General features: G+C 35.9%; 1 protein-coding gene across 2 annotated transcripts in view; it reads left to right on the top strand.

Moving 5' to 3' along the window:
* The window catches only part of DIS3L2 (DIS3 like 3'-5' exoribonuclease 2), a 4,570,298-nt gene extending 4,551,276 nt beyond the window's left edge, over positions 1-19,022 (top strand). For both annotated transcript variants that reach the window (XM_044070680.1, XM_044070679.1), the window contains one exon: positions 18,554-19,022. In XM_044070680.1, the coding sequence (XP_043926615.1) occupies positions 18,554-18,655 (102 nt within the window). In that variant the 3' untranslated portion in view covers positions 18,656-19,022. The remainder of the gene's footprint in view (positions 1-18,553) is intronic.
* Positions 19,023-19,567: the final 545 nt, after the last annotated feature.

The following is a 19,567-nucleotide window of genomic DNA, read 5'->3' as shown; positions in this document are numbered from 1 at the left end:
ACTACTATCTTTTGATGATAAACTACAGTTAATAAAAATGGACATTTTCACCAAAATATCATACATATTACAAGTCCTCCAGCTAAATCACTATCAAAAGTTATAAATTTCTATTGAAATTCCCTTGGTATCCCGAAAAGTCAAGACTAGCTTACATCACATTAAACCATCGAATTTACAAGGGTAAACTCTCAAGACCCTAGACATCTATGCCAAAACAGCAATTTGCAAAAATCTTATTAAATTGGCTAGACCCTAACTTCATTTCCAATTGGAAGTCTGTACATTTATTACTCCTAAATGCAAAACAAAAAATCTTCTGACACTACCTTGTAATTATATTCAATGCAGTGTGCCTGTTTTTAGATCATCTAAGTGTATAAATCTGTTTCTAAAAATGTTTAGAAATACAGTTTTTGGCAACATAACATTGAATCTGTGGTTTGAGACAGTTATCCCTTTCAGAATAACTACAGGAAAATCAAAATTTTGGAAGGAGGAAAAAATTCATCTGCTGACATTGTTTTCAAGACAAAAAATAAAAGTGACACAACAACTTTTAAATGAATTTAATATAGATCCTTAAGACTAGTCATATTTGCAAAACATAATGTATGTCCAAGGTAAACTTCATGTTTTTACATAATCACAATGCAAAGGAACTCCAAAAGAATTAAACTTTTTTAATTAATAGTATATAATAAATCTAAACTAGAGAGCTTACTTTCCAAGCTTTACATTTTTTTCAACATACAATAGTAACCTAAATGACAAATTTTGGAAACACATTACAAAATATCAAAGGCCATAGTATATCTCTATCTGGTGAGAATAAATTTCAGCTATTGAAATCTGTTAGAAACATATCTTGGTCCCTTTATTGTCATATTTTTATGTTAACATTTATATTTAGATCATTTGTAACACCTAATGGAATGGATAAACTTGATAGAAAATAGAAAGTTGCAGATCTGCACAAACTTGTAATCCAGATTGTGCTCATATTTTCTTTGATTGTACTTATATAATATCATATTGGATTAAAATAGAGGAATTCTTGACAGCCTTATAGTTTGATACATTTTCTCTAACTAAGCTATTACTTTTACTTAATATACATAAAAAGTCACAAAATGACTGATGGAAATTATTATCTCCAATGGACAAGTCTAGCAGTGGCAAGAAAAATCATAACCACGAAATGTTGAAGGACTGCCCCACCACAATTTGGAGAATTCCTGGTTTTCTTGAAACTGCTGCCAGAGAGAGCAAAATAAAAGAAAGCAGAATTTATCTCAAATCTCTTATCAAAAATCCTTAGATTAAAGTTATTTTGCTAATTGGCTGAAATACTGTAATAACCAATTATTTTCCACACAAGTGTTTCACTGTAATAGAAGAATGTACTAGGACCTTTATGTTTGGTAATTACTAAAAGAAAATTCAGGAAAATTCTTATATGTGTTGTACATACAGTAAATAGTTATACTGGTATTTTTGATTTTATAGAATTAACTTCAGATAACATCCTTATGTTATAGTATTCCTCTTCAAACAAATACAGTCATAAAAGATCAGATACTTATGTGGGCAAATCTCTTGCATTACATCATCATGTTTCCACCATAGTCAGTGCCTCTAAGGATATTAAAAACATCATCCTAAATAATTGAAACATTTTTAAATCGAATGATTCTATATTGGGATTGGTTGGTGGACAGCCACACTTGGTTTACAAAGCAGGTGGAAATTTAAAGAATGTATTCGAGCAAGGGCCTGTTAAGTTGAACGTTCAGAAAAACTGTACCTAAAAGTGTGGTTATTGTAGATGGTGGCCATATATTCTCAAGGGAAGCAAATTAGTACTGAAAAACACACTGTGTGGTACAGTACATTTTTGTTTTGGTAATTGTAACACCACTGGGGTTGTACACTTAGCGAAATGTGCCACTTTTCCTGCCTTTTATGTTGGTAAGATGGAGCATACATTGCACAAAAGAATGTACAAATGCAAAGTTGATATCAGAAAAATGAATGAGAGGAGCACATTATGTAAATGCTCAATTAGGTGTGTGAATTTCAAAAGGTTTAAATTTGGTATTTTAGATATAGTAAACCCTGATCTAAGATGACACAGTTGGGAAACCCATCTTGAATACAGAGAGTTACTTTAATAATTTAACGTCAGTGCACCCCACGAACCACATATTAATGAGCACATTACAGTTAGCTTAGTTCTAAACACGAGGGTGACAGAACTTTAAATCTTTTGTTTAAATCTTAAATTTAGGTAGACTTCACATAATGAGACATGCACATGTATACATTTTTCATACTAAACCTTAAGGTAACACGTTCTACATATTTTAATATTCTTAATCATTTTTTTTTATATTTTGTTGGTTTTATACTTTGCTTTTTTGGTAGTGACAAGGTTGCTTTATTGTAAATAAACAAATAAATATATGGTTTTATAAGTGCTGAATGAAAAAAATGAATGTCCATACATTTAAAAATGGTGGTTGTATGTGATATAATGTTATTTAAATGGTAGAGAGTTTGAACAGTTTTTGTTCTGAAGAAGTCTGCTAATGGAGTGGACGAAAGCGCTCAACAAGTTTTTAATTAAAATATCTTTTCATTGAATTTTTTGGTGAGTGACTAGCTTTTTGCCAGTGCGTACTTTGCATATTTGTTTGGTTACTTGTATTAGGGATCTCCATGTACGCAAACAAACAAACATGAATCACTGGAGGGATAGGTTCCTAACTCATCATATATTCACAGCCTATGGAGTAAGTTACACGTCACACAATGTTTTGTCTATAAAGCTAGTCTTAAAGATTGGATGGGAGTCTGGCAGTATTACTTTTAAAGTGGGGGGCACTAACTTTTAAGTGAGTCAGCTTAAAGGTGTATATGGCTAGGTCTCATGCTGTCCCTTTGATTACTAGCATTGTTCTTATATACTGGGGATTAAAACACTTCATAATGTACAGCATAATCAGTGAAAAAAAAAGGAAATTGAGAAACAAAGTTGGAAAACATATACACCCTTGAAGGAGTAATACAGTTTATATGCAATAAAAGTCTTGCCATGCCCTCTGTCTGTATAATGCTTATAGGCAAAAAGAGGAGATAATAAAATACCATATGTCTTTGTGTTAGTGAGAGGAGTGTATGGTGCTCAAAAAGATTAAAGCCCATACTGAGCTAATCTGCACATATTAATGATGACATTTTCCAGTTTAAAAGAAGTCTGGAATGGGAGGTATTAATACAGATTACTGCAGTTAACCATGAAGCTGTAACTGATCCCACTGCAAAGCATTAAAAGTAAAAGTTTTTCATGCCTATATGGGTAATGTTAGCTGTGTGGATCTCTTCTCTGTCCACCACCAGCAGGGACCACACCACAAAGAAAGCAGTCCCATGTTTCCTTTAGTAAGGAGCACCATGGAGGATTTACACATCCCGTAATTAAACTCATCCCAAGTCAACAGAGGGGTAAGGCACACAGATGAGGAGAATTAGGAGCTTAAACTGGTCATCTGAAGTGTACTGCTTGCTGTTGCAAGATCCATCAGAAACTGGAGTTAAAGAAAGACCTTTCAGTTTACTGCATGCACTAGGGCACTGGATATAAATTGGGCAGGAATTCAAGTCATCTTATGTTGATCCAGTCTTTATCAGCTGTCCCAAGCCCTACCATCAAGGTATTACATTTGAAAAAGAGGCAGGCAGTGCATTTTGTAATGATGCCATATTCATTCTTGTGCACAAAGTTTATTTGTAAAAGCATAGGGAACATATTAGTGTACTAAAAAGCACAATAAAGAAAGTGATCATACACATTAAATTTCCTGAAAGTCCCTTGTCTGTTCATAAGCTATAGGGTTGAAGTAATCAGTGCTGTGTTGTTTAGTTTTATTTTTGGTTTATGTAAAGTAAGGTCCAAGCTCCCAAACATCTTAGAAGTTTCTCTTTTGGCTAAGATCAAGTGGTTCACTGTCTGGAGTGGGGGTATTCAAAGTGAGCAAAATATCAGTGTGATTTCCTAACAAGATTCCTAAAACAATAAAAACTGTGAATTTCAGCTCCCAAAAGCAGTAAACATTTTGAAGGTTCAACTATCTCACTTCCATAGCAGTCAGCATGACTGGTGTACTGGTATTCATAAGTGGAATCAAAGCAAATGTTAGAGGTTATGTTAATGCAGAACATCAAACTTGTCATGCTGATCAATGCAGTTGTCCTTCAGGTTTCAAATTTCAGTTGTTTGCTTCTTGTTTTTGTTGCCTTTCATTCCACACCATTTCTTTAGGTTTCCTGTTTCGTTTGTAATTAAAATAAAACTGTCTTATTTCCATTTCACTTATTCTTTCAAATATCGCAACCTTATCATTCATAGGTGGATTATATACACTAGGTTTAATTAGTGTGTTTCGTTGACCATTAATGTTATAGTCAGTACTATTCCCCTGAAATAAGATTTTTAAATTCGAAACAAAAAATAGTGTCCGTTACTTGAGGAAAAACATTGAACTGGGTATGGTCCCCAAGGGGTTAAGGTTATGGAGATACCCTAACGGTTGTGATTCCCAACAAGATATGCTTAATGAATTACATGAATTATTCAATAAAACAGGTTTGGAGCTCATGGAAATCATGATTAGGTACAATTCTAAAAAGATCGATGACCTGTTGAGTGAATTGGAGCTTCTTAATCAGAGCATAAGTAAAGATTTACTATTTGAACAATATTATACGAATTACATAAACATTATTAAGGATATTGACCACAGTTGTGACAACATTTACCAAAAGAAGAATAAGAAAATTCAAAGGGATAAAAAAATATATGAGCTGGGGCATGTATATCCTAAATCAAAAAGAGTTGAAGGTAACCACGGTAACGGTCAAATACGCAAGAGGGGTGGTAACCTTGATGAACTAGATGACATCACTTCCTGTGACGACCATGGAGATTCGGTGCGGGAGTATTCAGTGGAAGACTTTGGAGAGGATGTAGTGAGACGCTCGGAAAGGATTAGAAACCAGCATTTATCCTATGAAGAAGACGATTTGGGATTTACTGGTGCACGCCCGAAGAGAGATTTAACAAATGCAAAAACACAACATCAGTTTCAAAAAAACGCGTGGAGGGCGCGCAAGTAGCCGTTGGCGTCCCTCATCTCACAGAGGCAGAACCGATATGCCCAACTGAAACTGTAAGTAACCAGATATTTAGTACTTGGCAAACTTCAACTACACTATCAATGTTACCTAATCAAAGTACGGTTGATGTTGAAACGACTGCCAGACATTTTAATATGTCAAGCAATCACACTTATGCACTGGTTAATACAATTTTGCCCAACAATGATGTCGAGAACACGACGGTTCCTTTGAACAACCTTGACATTGGGGAAGCCAAATCTTTGGTTAACTTTTTTAGTGACAATATTTGTACAATGGACACTAGTTCATTGCCGTTGAACTCTAACAATACCGAGGACCTGAGTTTGTGTGATTTGAGTGTTTATGAAATTCCTTTTGAGTTGGATTTTCACTTAAATGAATGTATAAATACGGTAGAAATACACGACCTGCAGAGAAGTAATACTAATGAGTTATTACATGAAAATTCAGGATTTCAACCATTAGTTGGTTGTTCATCACGGGACAACGTTACTGCATGTACATTTACACTGGTTGATAATGTAATATTTAAGAACCCCACAGTTATCACTAATAGCAAAGGGGATTATAAATTATATAATTACACTTCTATTATCTTTGACACCGATATAGTGAACCTGTTCTCAAAGGGTTTTAACTATGTACCTTGCAGAAAAGGGAATTTGGTTAACACAATATTGGATCTAAAACTTTTTTCACGTAAAGTGAATTTAAAAATCTTATTTCAGGGGAATAGTACTGACTATAACATTAATGGTCAACGAAACACACTAATTAAACCTAGTGTATATAATCCACCTATGAATGATAAGGTTGCGATATTTGAAAGAATAAGTGAAATGGAAATAAGACAGTTTTATTTTAATTACAAAAAACCTATGAATACAAATTTGACCAACCATGAACAGGATATTCTACATAAGATTTTTAGTACTAACAACATTAGAATTATGAAACCCGATAAGGGTAGTGGTGTTGTTGTGGTAGAAAAGAATGATTACATCACATACATGACCTCGATGTTATTAGGTGACTCATATGAGGAGGTTAGCCTAAATGAAATTAATATTGCAAACAAAAGAATTGACATGGCACTAGATGATATGTTATATCAAGGTGAAATAACAGAAGTGGAATGGAAATTTTTAAGCAACGAATGTCCAGTGGTTAGTGGTATTTTCGGAATACCTAAAATACACAAAGGGTTAGAAAATCTACAGTTTAGACCCATAGTGGATGGAAAAAGAAACAAGACACATTTCATTAGTCAGTACTTGGATTATTATCTTAAGATGGGAATGACTAAGTTCACTTACGTACTTAAGGATTCATGGGATTTTTTAGGGAAATTAAGTTCTTTTAAATTTAATCACAACTATATATTTGTAACAATGGACGTTAATAACCTATTCACAGTGATACCGCATGACACAGGTCTGGTATGGTTAGAGGAACAGTTATTTGAGACTAAATTATACGACCAAGACAAAATAAATTTGTTAACCAAACTTATGGATATAGTTTTAAGGCACAATTATTTATATTATGAAGGGAACTATTACAGACAGGTCAATGGTGTAGCTATGGGGGCAGAAATGTGCCCCCATGTTTGCTAATTTTATTATGACCTTTTGGGAACTACATTACTTGTTTAAAACTGAATTTTATACTCATGTAAAATTTTACTCAAGATTTTTAGATGATTTGTTTTTCATTTGGGATGGGGACCAAACTGAATTAGAGGCCTTTATTGAGTATATTAACAGTAGTATTTGGTTTTTGAGATTCACACACGAAATGAATAGAGACACAATTACATACTTGGATGTTAGACTCACAGTAGACAGAATTAGTGGTACATTGAAATCTAATATATTTAGGAAGTCTACTTTTTCAAATTCGTACTTGCATTACGCAAGTTGGCATCCCGACCATCAGAAAAAGGCCATAGTTAAGGGCCAGATGGTCAGGGCTGCAAGAATGGTGAGCAATGATTCTGAATTTTATGACAAATTAAATTTTATGATGTCTCTGTTCATTAATCGTGGGTATCCGGAGGAACTGTGTAAGAATGTGTTAAATGAAGTTAAAAATAAGAGGGACACAGGTATTTATAAAGCTATTATTAGTGGATATATGTCTGAAGACAATATGATAAACGATTACCATCGAAACACGAATTTTGATTCAAATTCTATTCCATTTTACCTTACAACATTTAATGATATTTCTCATATTATTAAGAAAATAATTAACAAAAATTGGCAATTAATGGTAACTGATAACAACTTAGGAAGAATGTTTCAGGGTAATATTTCATACATATTCAAAAAAGACCTATCATTTAAGGAATTATTTGAGAGGGCTACCAACAATAAGGAAGCAGTATGTAATAAGAGATTGGGTAACTTCAAGTGTGGTAGGTGTTCTGTATGCCCCTACATTTATATCACTGGTAAGAATATTAGGGTAAATCATTGTAATATAAAAATAGGGAGTCACTTTAATTGTTATTCCACTAATGTGGTATATATAGCTTTATGTCAACTATGTGATGCGTTTTATGTAGGAAAGACGAGTAGACATATGAGAGACAGAATTAAGGAGCATTTAAATGACATCAAAAAATCTAAGTGCACCAATGCTTTAGCAAGACACGTTACACAAAACACTAGTCATCACTTTAGATTTTTTGGGGCATCACAAATTATTAAAGATCAACAAGGTAGGATTACTACCTATGACTTGGATGCAGAAGAATTAAAAATGCAGATTAAGTTAAACGCATACAATTGGCCTGGTATTAACGAGTGTTGTAGTATAAAACCCATCCTTAGACTGAACAATATTAAGGGGAGATAACACACACATTCTTAAAGGCAGCACAAGTAGATTCACATATACCCATTCATCACCAACATATTGTGAATGTGCAATATGTATATATTCACATATATACATATATTTAATATTCTTTTTTACTTGATGATTTTTTTAAATATATACATTTTAATAGATTTATACATTTTTCATATATTCAATCTTGCATGCTGTTCATTCATTACACCGAAAGGTGTATACACTAATAGTGACTACATGCTTTATGTTTTTTAACACGTATAATTTTTAAATTGTTTGTAATTTCACACCATTAACTTAATAGAAACATATTTTACAAATATATATATATTACTTTTTTATATATGGTACATGATTAATATTTGTTATATTCATATATTGTATACGTGGATCGTACAGATAAAGTTATTTGATTTTATATATTTTCTGTACATACATTTAACATTCAATACTAATATCACGTACACACACAGACAATATTTTTCTTTTAAACTATGTTTGTGTTTTTAAATAAAGGGCGTACGCCTAGGACCTGATTGATTAATTAATTTAATTAAATTTAATTGATAGATTAATTATTTACCTGACTTATGATATATAAGTAGCTTGTACACCACAGCTTGTGTAATCTGATGAAGTCCGTGGAGACGGACGAAACCTAGGTAATACTTGCAATAAACGGTGAACAACAGCACGGAGTCTTTGTCGAGTGGTCTATCTTCAGTGAATATTTTCATTGCTACCATTGTGATATTCATTTGCAACATATACGTATCATTTGCCTGCAATTGTGAGTGACTGCTAGGTTCCACTACCTCGGTAGTGTTTTCTCCGCATCCATCGGAGAATTTTGTGGTTTGTTTTTTGTCATTTATTAGCAGTTAGTAAATAGGATTATGGCTACGAGTTAATACCCTCCTTCCTGTAGTCCAGAGCTTGGTTTCTTCAGCCTCCATTTGCTATTCTGTGATGCTATGACTCTGAACAAGTTACATAACCAAACAGTGCTCCTGTGCTGAGTCTAATAAAAAAAGTACAATGCAGCATTACAGACTAACTTGTAATATGTTTTCTTGTGCAAAAAGACTGCCTACTGCAGTACATTTCTTTGTCCAGGTCTACAGTACTGCAGGGCAGTTATACACTTTGTATATTTTCTACTTTTTCAGTTATCAGAGCTTAGTTTTCCGTCAGTATGACTACACAACTTTAATATAAACAAGGTGTTAAGACATGGGTCCAGTGCAACACTCTCAGTAATCAGTAGCAGTTCACTACACGACTGGGGATTCTGATGTCTTTAAGTTATTTTAGATAAATGGAGTTAATGCAGTATAGCATTCAAGTAAAAACAGGCAACTTGTATAGACTCCACAATGCCATTTCACTTACTGTATATTTTGATGTTATATTCTTGGATGTATAAAATTGATTCTTGTAGAGCCTGTTATGGACCTAAACAACAGAGAACAGCAAAATGATTTGTAATGGCACCTGGGCTGTTTTTAATCTTAGTAGGGTTCAGAGAGGAGATATTTGTAGGCAACCATTTAAAATGATGGGGCTCGCAATGATGAGTCCCAGGACGTGGAGAGTAAAAGATTTAAAATCCTGACTTATATATGTTGAATCTGAAATTAACTTTTCAAAGAATATTCCCTTTTCTCTGTGGTATGGCAATCCCAGAGTTTGTATATATAAGTTCGGGAGAATGTGTAGGTATGCCCCCCACACTGGGGGTCCAGAGGAGCCACTCCACAAAAAAAGTTTTGAAAAGGAGAGCAGTGTTCAATATTTGCTTTTTCAGGCATTTTTTTTTCATCGTTTCAGGACTTCAGCCTTTCCTAGTTACATATCTGTGCTGACAGAAAGACAGAAATAAAACCGAGCCATGCAAATAGCTTTCTTAGTTTTTAGGCACAGTTTGTTTTATAGGGATAATGAAATAATGCTTTCTTACAGAAAAAAAATGTAAGGAGCCAACAGACCCCCCAAAAAAAGTCTGTTCACAGCAGTCTTTTCAGTTCACTTCTTAGCTGCAGTATTCCTTTATGTAGGGATTTTCAAAGCAAAACAGTACTTAGACTTAGCAATATTCTCAGCAGACTACCATGCATTTAAGAGTAAGTTCTGCTAGTTACTCAACCCCCTCCCTTTTCAAACTTGTTTATTTTGATTTTTAAGCATGAAATTGTGGAGACTCTGGGAGAAAAGCTCAACGTACGCATAAAGTTGACAAACAATACATTTTACACACATTTTCACATTATTTGTACATAACATTAGTACATTACATTAGTACTTAATAGTAAGACATAGTAATGCAAAAGGACTTAAAATGCACTTAATATCTATTTTATAATACTACACTGTAGGAATATTTTAACAGTGCTAAGGTGGTTCAACAGAATTTTAAGTGCATCACTTGTTATTGTAGTCCTAATTGGTAGGTTTAAAGAAGTGGGACACACTTGGAAATGTAAGTCTAGTGCTAGTAATAGTTTGCATTTTTAGTTTCACACAGCAAGGAGTAAGATCATTTTATTGGAACTGTATTGTGTAATACAACACCACATGGCTCTAATTGGGGAAAATACCAACTACAGTTTAATTCATTTTAATTGTATTATAGAGTGTATAAGCAGCATAGCCAAAAGTAAAAAGTTAAGGAGATTTTAGTTAGTTTTGAAGATGTGTGCTTTTCAGTGAGTCTAATAGGGAGCAAGATAGAGTTTGAGGCCTTGGAAACATGGCTCAAGTACAGCACAACTTTACCTGTGCTGTGGGACTTTTGAACCATGAGCAGATGTTTATCACTATAGCAGTGTTGGCAGTTGGAGGTGTACCTTTGTAACAAAGAGGTTATAGGGCTTGGCACCTTTGAAATGATGATTTAGAATGTGTGCTACTTGTGGTTTTGAGAGAGAACAACAAATGGAGCAGCTGTAGTCAGTTAAGGTACTTAAGGGCAATGCACTGATGAGAGGACTAAGCTTTACTCCATGTGAATTTGGCTGTTTTATTGTAGCACTGCTCAGATTTTCTCTTCTGGGTGGCCTGCAGGTTGGTGAAAATTGGTGAGGCATATAGCAGTGTGAGAAGAAAAAAAAGGGAGGGAGGTGAGGGTTGTCTTACTACTTTCACCTTAGTAGTGTTTAACTCTGTGTAAGAGAACCCAGCCTTTGTTGGGGTTTTTTGATAACTTGAAATTCGATTTGCATATTGAACTCTGTACCCATGAACTACCACTTAGGCAGCAGTCTACTTAACACCGAATGCGTGATAAGAGACCTTGGGACCCAGGTGGACAGTAGTCTCTCCTTTGATAGTCACATCGCCACAGTAGTCAGGAAGTTCTTCTACGTTTCACACCTCATCATAAAAGGGTTCTCGTCCAGGAAAAAAGAGGTCATTGTTCCCCTCTACTCATCACTCATTAGACCCATTATAGAGTACAATGCACCTCACAAGACATCTGCAGCAGCTGGAAAGGCCACAGAAGTACCTCACAAAGAGGATTACTGGCCTCAAACAAATGCCCTAAATTGACTGCCTCAAAAAACTCCAGCTTTACTCCGTAGCATATCGCCTACTCCGAGGTGATCTCTGCCTAACATATAAAGTTATGTCAAACCCAGAGCTGTTGGACATGCTACACCTAAAGAAATCCCAATCCCTCCGAGCTACACGCTCTAGGGACCTAAACCTTGTCACCACAATAAACAGGACATGCTGGAGGGTTCGATTCCTGTCCCAGAGACTTCCTATACTCTGGAACAAGCTACCCATCTGTGTCAAGCAAAGTTCTTCATTAGCATTCTTCAGGAAAAATCTTGATGAGTGGATGGGAAATAGGAAATACACCCCAGGGATCACTTCTGTGTCTCTGCTGGACAGTGGCACAGGAAAATAACTTTCTTAGGTGGTGTAAGCTATGGAACTTTGCTGGCTAGGCTTACGTAGGCCCTTGGGCCGATAGCCTAGTACCTGCCTATGAACCTATGAACAAGCGGTGGTACAGTGGTAGCATTGTTGCCTTACAGCAAGAGGTTCTCCTGTTCGATTCTTGGCTGGAGTGCCTTATGTGTGGAGTCTGCATGTCCTCCCCGCGGTCGAGTGGCCTTCGAAAGACATGCGTGAATGGGCGTGCCTTTGCTGAAGGTTGGGCTGGCAACTCGGCAGCATAAAAATTGACTGCCAATCATTAGTTGATCGGAGTTCCGCTGTGGTGACCCCTAACCGGGAAAAGCCAAAAAGACAAACATTGAACAAGCTATCATCAGTAGTGACACGTAGTAGTTTAATGTTGGAAACTGCTTCTGTTATTGTCTTGTTGGAGGAGGCAATTTTGAAGTTTGTTTTGTGATCAGTGTGGGACTTAGGGGTAAAAAGGAGTAGCTTTGTCTTTGAATATGGGATAGGGTCAGCTTTTGCCAGAAAAGTTGCAGTAGAGGTGAAGGAGTTCTGAGTGAATTGCTGAAACTACATATTATTCAGGACTAAGAATGTAAGAGGAGAATATTGGATTAGGTTGGTATGTTTGACTGCAGTGTACAAATTGTTAATAAATATACAGAACAAAATGAGTCCAAGTATTGATCCACTAACAAATACTGCTAGGAAGATGGAGTAGCTTGATTGCCATTCCACAGTTTGCGATCTTACTGGTAACTCTGGAACCAGGAGAGTGTGGGGTGGGATAGGCCTAATAAAGCTAGCTGAAACCATAACTTTGTCATTGGAGACTGCATAAAAGGCTTTTGATAAGTCCAACACGATATTGTTTGAGTTGTGTTTTGATTGATGGTATTTATGAAGTTGAGTAATTTAGTGTTAGTTTTGTGGTTTGTACCAAAGCTGTGCTGGATAGAAGAGAAATTCTATTTTTTTGTCAAGAATGTGTTTACATAGTTGAATGTGGATGCATTTCTCCAGAATTTTAGACAAGGGGGAAAAAAAGGCTTATGGGCCTGTAGTTAGAGGATGCAGTGATGTTGCATCCTTTGTGAAGAGGCAGGGTATAAGATTTCTTCCAGAGATAGAAGACACAAGATTCTTGGATAGTTCTATTAATGAGAATAGAGACAGGATATGCTATGGCTTCAGTAACATTTTGAGGTAGTTACCTGGTAAATTACCAATAGCTAAGGTGGTGGGTTTAATTTGGAGGATTTCCTTCTTTATGATGTATTGCTGATGGGTTGAGGGGTGTTTTGTGGACTGCTATTTTTATTGAGTAATGAATTGATTGGTGTTTATTAAGTGAGAGAGTGGGAGTAATGTCTGGATCCATGTCAGGGTATGGGTTGGGCTGTTGATATTTACCTGGAATTATGAGTTTTTTGATAAAGACACAGAACTCTTTTGTCACACCTTTCAGACTTGAGAATTCAGGGGCATCTTTTTCAAACTTAGCCCTCTAGAAACTTATTTATATGTTGTAGCCATCTCTGGAATGAGGATTCTGAAATCTAGTTTATTTCATCAGTATTGCAAATTATGTACCACAACATTCAATTGTCCCTCATTGTTTGCTGTGAAGCCTTGTCAAATGTTGCTATATCACCTTTTCTCTACTTCTCTTTCTTGCTACAGTCTCTGTTAAAGGTATCCCTGGTGAACTGTGCCCCACACTTAGTAGTGCATTCTCTGGGCTCACCACATGCTATGGTATTGTATATTCAATCTGTTGGCTTATTTCATTCTACATCTTTCACATCTTGCTATTCTAACCAATACTACTTTAATGTGCTACTTAGTAAGGCAGATTAATTTAGAATAGTTTAGTTTATTAGAAAACAATTGTTCACACTGCATATATATTTTTTTGCTTGTGCCTTCTTTCAGTATTTAATAAACAAATAGGAACACTGGTCAGCCAATATTATTGCCCTGGAAAATACTTTATTTTTTCAAAGCCATATAAGCAGTTAATGTTTTTATGAATTTCTGTCACCGGACCTTTTAAAGTCTAAATCACACATTGGCCTGGACAAAAATGATGAACATTATAAAATAAATAATCCAGACTCATTTAAAACATAAACTGCTTAAAGAGTCCATGCTATACACCACACTTATTTCATTTAGACTATTGTGTACAAACAGAATACAAATGTGTTTGTAACATAAACAGCTTGCACCTATTTCTAGATAATAGCAGATAGGCTGAGACCAGTCTCTCATGAACAAACTGTCATTAAGCAACATAATAGATGACAAAGCATTTGTTGGAAGTAACATTTCTTCTGGAAGTACTGTAATTTCAGTGGTTCTTGTAACCTTTGACACAAGTCCACATGCCACCCTTTTTCTTCAGTGATGCCACAAGTCCCTCACTGTCCACACAAACATTTCTAGCTCTAGCATTTTTGCTATAAATTAATACATATTTCAGAACACAGAGTATAAAAATCATTGAAGTTAAAAGTCAGCACAGTACTTGTAATTACAATGAGCATCCTTTATTTCCACAGACTTCATTTGTATATTACTTGGACTAGAATATGAACAGTTTTGTCAAAATGAAAAAAATTGGCTGCCACTGCTAAATGTTATTTAAAATTAACATTTTTATGCACTGAAGAATTATTGTCTTAATTTCTTCTTGCCAGATGCATCTTTAGCCACTGTTGCTGCATTTTAGCTGCAGTGCAGGCCAGCATTTGGAATTGACAAATACTTATTGTCAATATCTTCAAGTAATGCAACTCTGTTAAGAATTTATTTGAGCAGTCAAGGTATGACTGAGGAAGGTTGACACGTAAATAAGGGGATGGAACAACACAACATATTGTATTGTGTAAGAAAATGTGTGCATAAGCAGAACTGAGCAAAAACACTCCAAATCTGCTACACTGCAACCACAACAGCAGCAACATAAATGTTTTAGTGATGAGTGACTATTACCAGGTACACTGAATCATCCTTCAGAAAGCTGGACAAGAAGAGGATTGTGTTGTCTTTCAGGCACCAGGTTTTCTAAGATTATAAGTGCAATTAAGGAACTCATAACTCCTGACAAATATAACTATGACATGGTAGTGGTACATTCTGGAGTAAGCAACCTAAGATGTAAATCTCTGAAGGACATGCAGGAGACATGGCAGAACTTTCTATTCATGTTACAAATGCAGGTGAGACACTGATCCTGAGTGGAATCCTTCCTCCCTCTTGTATGCACTGAGGAATTATTGTCTTAATTTCTTCTTGCCAGCTGCATTTTAGCTGTAGTGCGGGCCAGCATTTGGCATTGACAAATACTTGTGGAAGATGCAAAGAAAATATGATTGGTTTCAATAATTGATTGATTACTTGATGTCATTTCAGGGGGATCCAGTATTCATCATCATGGGTTTGCTATGCTGGACAATCCAGCATGCTTCACTTAAGGATGGCCAACACCTCTTGTTCCAAAGATTCTACACTGGCTGAAGCCTTTGATTCCCACCCCCAGTGATTTTTTTTAATCAGAGTCCAGTTAATGGACATCTCTTTGTAACATATCAGTCCTGAAGTTGGATCACATTAGGGTGGCTCTCCTCAGTGGCAAAGTATAAACTGTGAATGACTTGATTGTGAGGAGCTCCTGCACTTGGAAGTCATCCTTGTCTGTGCAATACTGATACTTGGTTTAAATATAAAGAAGACACTTTCTCTGTACCTGGGTTTTGTGCTTTTCATGTTTTAACACCCGATGACAGATGTGAAAGAGTCTCAGTGTTTGTTAAGGAATTTATTAACTCCAGGCAGATCCCAATGGACCCTCAGAAACCAACGATAAGTATAAGTAAATCTTTCTGTAGCTGTTAGAAAGCTAGGGAAGAATACCATATATTGGTCTGAACTTATAACAAAGCCTCATATTCTGATCCTATTGACATTCTCCATATCCTTACAAATTTAGTGAAAACTTCACCCCCAAAATGCCTGAATCATTTACTCCCTAGATTATCTCTAAAGAGAATTTGCTGAAGGTTCTAACCAAAACTCAAAAGACTTTCTCCAGGGGACCTAATAGTATAACTGTTTGCCTAATTAATAATGTTAAACATGCCATTGAAGACCCAATCCTTAGCTGTTTAACCTAAAGTTAGCTACTGTTTTTGTTCCTGATAAGTGGAGCACTGTGGTTTTGATACTTATCCATAATGGAAGCCTTACAGCCAACCCAAGTTATTACAGATGTGTCACTCTTACAATACCCTTCTGAAATATTATATCAATAATGTTATTAGATTTGACCCCACCACCACATAACTGGCTTTGTGCAATGTACATCATATCTATGGAATCTAGTACTTCAAAAGTATTACAGTGGCTGAAGATGGTGGTCATCCAGTATGTACAGTGCATTTTGACCTGGCCTAGTCCTTGGACTCCTTTGCAGGTTATAACATTATACAGAAGCTAAATGCTTTAGAAATCATCACATATGTGGTAAGATGGATAGCAAACTGGCTGAAATGCCGAACTCGCACAGTGGAAGCTACAGGTACTTCATCATAAAGTAAAGCATCCAGAGGTATCCTCAGGGCTTAGTGCTGGAACCCCTCTTTTTTGCCTTTTGTTTGCAGATCTCGCAGCACAGAACCAAGATTTGTGGCTGCTAAAGTTTGTGAATGACTGTAAACTGTGGGTTGTTAAGTCACCCTTTGACACCCAAACCCTCCAGAATGAAATCTCCCTAGTAAACTCTGGGTGTACTAAAATGGGTCTCAAACTAAATGCTAAAAATATGTAATATTGTCACCTTTGATAGTAACTCCTCTTATCTTACTGCATCAGCAACACTCTTCTACAAAACAAAAATGCCGTCAAGGACCTGAAAACTTGCATTGATAATTCCCTCTCTTTTGGCTGTCTTGTAATAATAGATGTCAGGAAATCCTTTATTTAGCACAGCTAATTGCCAAAGGAGTGTCATCAAGCATTGCTGCTTACTAGCTATCAGGTTCAGTGCCCTGTTTGGGATGTATATCACTAAACCTATCCAACAATCACATGCTCAAAAAAAAAAGAACACAGGCCTAAAGCCTTTGGAACTATCAAGAGAGGTTAGGTTGAAAGCTCTGTCGCTTTATTCGGTGTGTTGGGAGATCTCCGTCTTTCCTACTATGCCACTAGAAGCCTGGTTTTCCGTTATCTCTGCAAGTCTAATGGCTCCACCAGTACTAGAACTTGGGACCTAAACCTTCACCAACAGATAAATATAGCAGGATGGAGGTTTATAACCCATTGCCTTCCAAATTAGTGGAATAAACTTCTCCTGCATGTTAAGCATCCTCTAAATACAACCTAAATGACTGATGGGTATCCACAAATTTACTGTATAGTTGACTGGTATAACCCTTCTGGAGAAAGAAGGTGTGACCTGATGGAGTGTATTAACAAGATGTAAATGATTGTAAATATCCTTGGAATATCTGTGAATCTAAACACCAAGGCTTTGTTAGTAAGCAAAAAGTGTCTGTAGATGTGCAGTCAGGATGATCTGTTTCCAAAGAAAATATGTCTGTGCTAAAGAAAGATGGAGCCCTGACTGCAGTCTAGTCAAGCAGTGTACATCAGTGGCCCAGATGCTGGATAAGCTAGTACTGTAGCATAAGAACTAAGTGGTTGTTTCCATATTGTCCATCCCAGAGGATGGAGGAAGGATTTGCTTCCAAGGTTCTTCTGTAAGACTTTCTGGTGGAGACAGGGGAGCATAGCAGGTGCTTCAGCTTCTTGGGTGGTCAGTCACATATATGATCAAACTGTTTCCTCATTGCTCAATTACATGCGTAATCATAGAACATTTGCTGAAATGCACAGGGAGTGGTTATCCTGAGACTCCACTCACAAGCCACACCAATTCTCGTTACCCCTAGAACCAAACTCCACAGCACTGCACATACTTTCTCCTCACAGACACCTACTCATTGGCAAGCTCTCCTCATCGACATTAAGGAAATCGGCACCTATTCCAAATTCAGAATGCAACTCAGAAAGCAATTCTTCATACAACCCTAATGCTCCTGATTCAACAAAAGACATATCACCTAATCTGCCTCCTTTCCAAGTCTCTTCTCCTCGATCAGGATTCACTGAAGATTGACCCACTTTAAAAACTAATGTATATATTGTACATTACACTATGAATGATTGTACATTTCACTGCTTGTTCACTAGAGCGTATATACACAGTTTTATCTATGTAATTAGGCTGCTTACATTTCTGTGCTTTTTGTCTGTGAAATGTGCGTTTCACCCGGGCTGAGCCAGTAATTGGTCAGTATTGATCAGTGCACTACTCCAGTAAACAAATATAAATAAAAATAAAGTGCATAAAAAACATTTCAAGGAGCTCTTTTGGCAACAAGAACAATGTTTTATACAAGCTTTTGCATAATTTTGTACTGTGTTTGGCATTTGAACACGGAGGACATTAGAAAGTCATCCAGAATAGCTCCTATATACATTATGTACTTTGTTTATTTCCTTATTTCTGTAGGTTATACATATTTTTACTGTGGTGGATGTGATCCTGAAGACAGAAACAACTGCTACAAAATACAGTGCCTTACTCAAGAGACCAGGGGAAAGTTCTAAGTAATGAGTTTCAGCAAGAACACTTCCATTTGACAAGCTTATAGAAAAATATGGAATATCTCACCAAATGATAATGTTTCTGCTGCTTGCTGTTCTTTTGTTCTGTAATTTGATTTTATGTAATTCCTGTAACCTGCTTGTTTAACTCTTAATAGCCTGTACTTCTCTCTCTTTTTAATGTGCAGTAAACTACTTTGTAGACAGATTTACAAATTTTTCCTAGAAGCAGACTCAGTTCTGGATTTGTTTCCTTTTAGTAATTTTAAGCTGAAATACTGTAGCAGTTGATTTTAACTTATTTAAAGCTGCAGTGTGTGCACCATGGGTAAGATAAATGCCCTTTTAATAAAAAAAAAGACTTGTGGACTGTATGCATTTCTGTTGTCTTTTTTCAGTGCTCTGCTCCCTTTTATTTTTTTCTCTGCATTGACACACAATGCAGAAAAATCTGGTACAAAATTGGTGAAGTAACAGTCAATGACAGTCGTCAGATGAGCTCATTATAATGTGAAATATGCCTAATTCACAGAAAGCACATTAAAAAACACAAACAGCTTGTGCATATAATCTTTGATTTTAATTGTGGTATACTCTTTCGTTTGAGCTTGTTAGAACACACATTGGTTTTATCTTTTTTTCCTTGTGCATGTTACTGTAAGGCAAGCCAAGTGATTTTATCTTGCTTATCTTACATATTATTAAGTTATGCTATGCATATTCTTTTATTCCATGAAATATCATTGTAAAATTCGATGACTGCGTGCTGGGATACAGAATATGTAGTCACACCAGTTTTTCTTAAGTTAAGTAAATAAAATGCATCTGTATGGAGATTCAGTATTAACAGAGGCACAGTTGGTTGTAGTGAAGTATGACTGTTAGGATTACTGATCGTTTCGTTATAATGTCGGAAGTA

The sequence above is a fragment of the Protopterus annectens genome, chromosome 4.part1 (assembly GCF_019279795.1).
Source record: "Protopterus annectens isolate FY-2018-M chromosome 4.part1, PAN1.0, whole genome shotgun sequence".
Classification (NCBI taxonomy): Eukaryota; Metazoa; Chordata; order Ceratodontiformes; family Protopteridae; genus Protopterus; species Protopterus annectens.
The sequence above is the reverse complement of the archived record's forward strand: the minus strand, read 5'-3'. Positions and strand labels throughout refer to the sequence as shown.